Here is a 7,203-nt window from a genome sequence, read left to right as displayed (position 1 = left end):
AGAGATCGACGGTAACACACCAACAAGCACAGATCCGAAGGGACAACAACAAAGGCTTCGATGCACCGCCACCACCATTAGTAGGGATAGACGAGGAAGAAGAACAAGCAGGAGGAGCTGCAGGAGGAGGCCTTCCCCATGTGTATGAAACCGCAGGCATGCTTTCGGAGATGTTCAATTTCCCTGCCACCGAGCTCCTGGAACAGCAGCACCACCACTTCCGCTCCCCTTCTTCGTCGAGGCCACAACCACCAGAGAACTGGTACGGAAGCAGGCAAGGCATGATAGCCACCACCACGACGGGGTTTGGAGGAGACTCCAAGCAGCAGATTTCAAGCATGAATGCGGATTCAGCAGCAGCCATGCACCTTTTCCTGATGAACCCAGCTCAAAGGAGATCTCCTTCGCCTCCTCCATCGGCAACCTCTTCCACTCTCCACATGCTTCTTCCCAACCATTCCTCCAACTCCTTGCAAGGGTTCCCTCCTGCTGGCTCCGCAGGAGGGTCTTTCGGGCAATTCACATGGGTTCCCGACAGCGGCGCCGGCCATGAGGGAGCAGCTAACAACCCTCCTGGCCATCACGAGATTAACGTGGTGGAAGGGCAAGGCCTTTCGCTGTCGCTTTCGTCTTCGCTTCAGCACTTGGAAGCTGCGAAAGCGGAGGAACTGAGGATGGGAGAAGGCGGTTTTCTGTTTTACAATCAAGGGGGAGGGGCGGCGGCGGCTTCTAATTCGGGTCATTTTCCGTACAAGAACCATTTGCAAGGTGGCATGGTAGGACAGGGGCACCTTGCTGGGTTCCCTTCTGCTTCATCTTCTTCGTCCTTAGGTGTAGTCCACGTTCTTAGGAATTCAAAGTATGTGAAAGCCGCACAAGAGTTGCTTGAGGAGTTTTGCAGTGTTGGAAGGGGCCACTTGAAGAAAAACAAGTTCAGTAGGCAGAATTCAAACCCTAATTCCACCGCCTCTCCTTCATCTTCCAAAGATCCTCCTCCGGCTGCAGCTCCACCTCCGCCTCCTTTGTCAGCTTCCGACAGGATTGAGCATCAGAGAAGGAAGGTCAAACTTCTATCAATGCTTGATGAGGCATGTAATCTCTCTCTCTCTCTCTTTCGCCCTCTCTCATCCATCAAGAGTCAATATCTTTTCCTTCATATTTATTTGCTCCATTAATTAATTATTATTAAAGGGTGCATTATTAACCTTTCTCGTCACCACCTCTCCGCCCGCACGCATATAATTAATTAATTTGAAGAAAAGAAAAAGAGGGAAAAAGCCGGCTGGTATAATAGTAGGGCTGCATTTACATTTACATAGGATCGGATCTGTTGTGCTTCAGTTGTTGTTCCTTATTTTAATAAAAAGGCCAATTTTTTCTTCTTTATTTTATTACAATAAATAATTGTGTGATTTGATTGGTGGGAGGGGGATCTTATAGTATTTTGGGTTTTTCTTAGTTTGGTGAAAACCATGAGGAGACTATCCATTAGGAGAATACGTCCATCAAGATGCGACGTTCCTTCTTCTTCTGATGATCTGACGGACAAGCAACAAACCCACTCACTATCTCTTACGTACCACCCACCTTGCTTACACTTCCAATATTGCACCCCCAAACCCACCTTAATTATTCTCACTGTCAAATATTTCGATGCATCCTCCTTTTTTAAAATTAATTTCCCTATTCAGTACATTGGGATATAACACCTCACCAAATTCAAATTAAATGCTTAAATCAGAACATGATTTTCTGCCTACTCTATCCATTTAAAATCATTAACTACTAATGATTAGGCATATGTGTTTAAATTCATAAACTAACTAACTACTATATATCCATATTAAATGAATGCTAATGAAGTTGGTTGATGAAGAGGTTAATTAAAGAGAATAGGCATTCATGCATTAAGAAGCAATAATGAATAATTTATTGTGGATCAGGTGGACCGAAGATACAACCACTACTGCGAGCAAATGCAGATGGTGGTGAACTCATTTGACGTGGTGATGGGGTACGGGGCGGCGGTGCCGTACACGGCGCTGGCGCAGAAGGCGATGTCGAGGCATTTCCGGTGCCTGAAGGACGCAATAACGACGCAGCTGAAGCATTCGTGCGAGGTGCTGGGGGAGAAGGAGGGGGCGGGATGGAACAAGAAGCTTGGAGACCTCAGAGAGGCTTGCCTGAACGTTCTGTCAACATTTTGAGAGCTTGGCTTTTTGAGCATTTTCTCCACCCGTACGTCCTCCTTTAACCTCTTCAGTTTAGTCATAATTATACATACAATCACATTTCTTCTCTTATTTTGTTACCATAAAGATATAATTAAAAAAGTGTATAGATAGAATAGGAAGATGCTTTGATGGAGAGGGAGAATCTAATCAAAAGGCGTATGTATAGCACAGTAAAATTGCAGTGTCCTTGAATGTTGTCTCGGCAGCAAATGAAAAGGTGTAAAGAAGCTAAGTCTTCTCATGCATGGGGCATCTTTGAGTAGTTAATGCAAATAAGTAAAATAAAACAAAGGTAATTAGATGAAAATGAAATGATGATAAAGTAGAGAGAGTGGTCAGTGTGTGCAGTGATCCGCTTTACTTGTGGTAACTGATGGTGGCAGTAGTAATAGCAGCTAGGACATAGATCTTTCTTTGTTGCTCTTAGATTCTCACGCCCACCCCACCCCAGCCCAGGCCAGCCAGCCAGCCAGCCATCCATGAATGAATGAATTGAAGGAAAGAAAGGTTCAAAGTTTGGGGCTGGGGTACAGAAAGCTTGGTGTCTCTTTATACGGTTATGGCAAGGACTCTGATGTCATTTTCTGGTCTCTTTCTCAGGTATCCAAGCGATGCAGATAAGCATCTCTTGGCGAGGCAGACTGGCCTCTCCAGAAATCAGGTTCCCCCCTCTCCCCACCCTTATTAACTTTCATTTATTGCTTTGCTTTCATTCATTCATATTAACAATTAATTATCTTCTCTTATATATATCTTGCATCACACACACATCTCACTAATCATTACCACTTATAAAATAAATAATCAGTATAGAGGGACAAATATATATTTATGTTAGCTACTAGGCTTCTCTGTGATTTGATTAATTACACGCACGGCCCACCTTGACGTGACTAAGTAACAATGAAAAATTTTTGGGACCAGTAGTAAGTTCAGATGCAACTTACATCATTTTGGGTTTTGTTCTGTCTTTCTCTATGAGGTAATGTGGGTCATAATTGCTTCTTCTTTTAACTAGCTTTCTCTTTTCTTTTTCCTTTCAATTTTCCCCTCAAAATATATTTCAATTTACTTTTGGAATCTCTCTTCCTAGTGACAAAAATTCTAAAATTTAAACGCCACAAGTAGTACAGAGGCAATAATAAATATATATTGCTGTTGAGACATCAAAGTTTGCCTGTTGGAGCTATAAATTTTTGTATATATTTAAAGCGTGTTACAACATGCATCCAAAATCATTTATTTTAAATTTATACAAATTTTAAATTATTTATATAAATAATTACTTAATATACTCTACCACCGTATAAAAATTTCTCTTTATGGATGTCCAGTTCGCGTTCTTTTCTCTTTCTCTCTCACCCAACTACACAATAGGAACCATAAATGTGAGAAATAAATGTGTGCTTTGAAGATCTATCTTAAAGTTTATGCCTTCTATCCTCCGTGCTAATGCCATATTCATGCAACTTCGTCCACTAGCTCGTTAAGTTATTAGTTTCACTTTTTTTGCTAATTTTGCTAATCATATAATCACGTGGTTTAGAATATTACACACAAATATAGCATACATACCCCGTTCTATATATATTATGCACGTTCTATTTTATCACTAGTGTCTTCTTTTTGTGTGCATGTAACTGTCAGCCGCATAACAACACAGAACTTTGCCCCCCTTATTAGCCCAGAAGATCTTTCACTCTATCAATAAAAATACAATAACTACACTTAATAATTAATATGAAATTATAAATTAATCAATTACTTCGATATGTCTGTATCACCCTAGCAAATCTTTTCTGTATTAATAAATGTAGTTTAAGTCATGGAGAATAATTAATTATATAAAAAGAAAGAAATAAAGGCTATTAATATTTTACACTAGAAGCATATTATATAAATAGTTGTCAGTAGTAATATACTGGTGATGACTAAGCTCATAAGGTCATAGATACAAGGCTATGTCGCTTCTATTTATCAGAAGAAACTGCTGATGAATAGTTGCATGTTTTGGAGTATATAATCACATTATTATCACTACTGTCCCTTGTGTCACACCACACAGAAGATACCTCGGTGCCTAATAAACACGTAATAGCGATTCAGATTGAAAGAATTCAAACTCTTGATGTTCATTCTCACTGCATACAGTACTATATGTTTTATCATTTCGGTCTGCTGAAGATCTAGCTAGTACATGTGTAGTTTCAAAGCTTCACCATCCAGTTAATGTTGATCATCTAGTCCTTAGCTTCTCGTCTGTTCTGCACGTTTTATTTCTCAAAAATGCTATTTATACACTAAAATTAGCTATTAAAATTGTGTGGTTTAATTTATTTTCAATATATATTTATATTCTAACATATATTTTATACTGATAATTAATTTTGATGGCTGATTTTAGTGTATACGTAGCATATTCAAGTGTGAGTATATGCGTGTTTATAGGATTTGGATTCTCTAAAGTTTGAATTTCATTTTAGAGAATAAAGTGTGATTTTTTATCATTGATTTCATAGGTGGGATCAAGAATAAATATAAAAGAAAAACTATTCAAGAGTAAAAAATCACACTTTACTCTCTAAAGTCAAATTCAAACTTTTTGAAATATAAATCCGTATTCATAAATAGAGTACTAATTTGGCATCACTTAACCCGAGTTTTCACTACAATGAATTATATTAAAGACTGAATCCAAAAACCACGCATTAATTAATAAAATGAAAGAGTTAACCAATCATACATTAATTGGCCAAATTAAAATTTAAAATTCTTTATTAATAAAATTTTTAATCCTTATTGTAATTTAATTTAGATATACTTAGAACATAATGTAGTGAATTGAATTTTCAGTATACGATTTTATATGAATTTACTAATAGAATGACAAATTATTAACGAATATTTATAATAAAATCACTTTAAAGAATGTGACATAAGTTGAATGAAAGCACCTAAAATTGACTCTCAAAACATACATAGCATATGGGTAGTACTAGTAGAGTTTGGTAAGTTGGAATGAAATGAAATAAATGGTTGCCTTAAATGTGAGAAATGATAGAGCACAGAATATGTTTAAGAGTGTTGTGGGTGATTTCAGGTATCAAACTGGTTCATAAATGCCAGGGTTCGGTTGTGGAAACCTATGGTGGAAGAGATGTACCAACAAGAACAAAAAGAAGCAGAGGAGTGTGGGGCAGCGGAAGAAGGCGAAGAAGAGGAAGAAGAAGAACAAAACAACAGCAGCAACGGTGGGCAGCAACAAGCACAAAATCCAAGCACAACGAGTGGCGGTGAAAGCGAAATACAAGTAGAAGGGTTTTCGGAAAACCAAGAGGGAATGGTTGCGCAAGGTGGAATGGCGTCGGAGATGATGCCCCCACAACAGTCACAGAGATCGATGGCAAGCGATGACACGTGTCGACATGGCAGCTACGTAGCAGGTGCTGAATATGGGACCGCGTCTACTACTGCTGCTGCTGCCGCTGCTGACATTGGATCCGCTACCCTCATTAGGTTCGGGACCACCGCCGGTGACGTGTCACTCACCCTAGGGTTACGCCACGCCGGGAACGTCCCCCGACAAAACCCCTTTTTCTCTTAGAAATCAATCCTCATTATTATACTACTGCTCTGCTTCACCATATAATTAATTAATCATTAATCGTTATATATTTTATATTATTATTATTATAGGAACATCATATCCTTTATTTTCTATTCTATATCAGGAAATACAAGAAAGAAATCCTTTTTTTCTCTTCCAATTCAATCCACTATTTTTATTTGCATCATTTCGAATAAGCTAAGGTAATACAATAGATAGCTCCATATATGCTCCCTCCTTGTGTAACTGTATAGTAGATCCATCGTTTTTCCCCATATATATCAACTTTATCAATTAATAAGATTCGTTCCGGTGTCTTATAGTTCCGTAGGACTTGATCTTGCTACTCATGAGTTATGACTAGAACCGCAATTTTTTAATTTATTGTAAGTTTGTTGTAACTATGAGAAAATATTCAATTTAGCATTTAAATTTTTATGTTAATCTCAATTTAATTCTTATAAATTTCAATTGCTTTTATCTAATTTTACAATTTTATAAATGTGAATTACATTCATCTTTGACATAATTTCTAACACATAGACATTAATAAAATACTAACATAAAGAATTAGATATTATGTTGAAACGGTAAAATAACTTCGTTTTAGTTTAGACACTTAAATTGCACAAAAACGATGTCATAAACCCATAAATTTCAAGAAATATAATTTATGATATTGTTTTTGAGATATTTAAATGTCAAAACTAAAATAATATTATTTTATAGAATTTAACGTGATATTTGACTATTAACATCAATATTTGTACGCCTAAAATTATCTCAAAAAATTAACTTAAATTATATTCACAAAATTTAGAAACTAAACAAAAATATTAACACTTTAGATATTAAATTAAAACACCTACAAAATTTAGGATAAATTTAAGTATTATCTGTTGTAACTATAGTTAAGCATATGCTGTGTTGAAAAATCATGCGTATTAAAGTATATATAGTAGGAAAAGTCTAAGGGATCAGCAGTTTTATTGAATTTTGGCCAGCATATAAATCTCATACCAATCTCACACCATCAAATCATCATTGATGACTAGTTGATGGCTAACAATCACAAAAATTACTAGTCCCTTATCATTGCTTTATATAGTATTGTACTACTATTTTTCTTCACTGGTGATTCTGACAGGCATGGAATTTAATTTCTAATTTCTAATGTTTCAAGACAAAGAAAAAAAATTATAAAGAAAAAGATTGAAACTAATTTTTTTCGACTAATAATCAAAAGATATCTTTTTAAAAAAAAAATATTCTTTCACTCTTCTACAATTTATGGACACAATTTAAATCATATTAAAAAAAGTAACAAATATCATGAATAGAATATTGCAAGATTCAATTCGC

General features: G+C 36.5%; 1 protein-coding gene across 1 annotated transcript in view; it reads left to right on the top strand.

Moving 5' to 3' along the window:
* LOC107487904 (BEL1-like homeodomain protein 4) overlaps window positions 1-6,001 on the top strand; it is a gene marked incomplete in the record, with an annotated part of 6,946 nt that extends 945 nt beyond the window's left edge. The window contains 5 exon segments of the mRNA XM_016108598.3: window positions 1-1,088; window positions 1,944-2,136; window positions 2,139-2,238; window positions 2,835-2,895; window positions 5,335-6,001. Of these exon segments, the coding sequence (XP_015964084.3) occupies window positions 1-1,088; window positions 1,944-2,136; window positions 2,139-2,238; window positions 2,835-2,895; window positions 5,335-5,838 (1,946 nt within the window).
* Window positions 6,002-7,203: the final 1,202 nt, after the last annotated feature.

The sequence above is a fragment of the Arachis duranensis genome, chromosome 5 (genome assembly GCF_000817695.3).
Source record: "Arachis duranensis cultivar V14167 chromosome 5, aradu.V14167.gnm2.J7QH, whole genome shotgun sequence".
NCBI classification, from domain to species: domain Eukaryota; kingdom Viridiplantae; phylum Streptophyta; class Magnoliopsida; order Fabales; family Fabaceae; genus Arachis; species Arachis duranensis.
The sequence above is the reverse complement of the archived record's forward strand: the minus strand, read 5'-3'. Positions and strand labels throughout refer to the sequence as shown.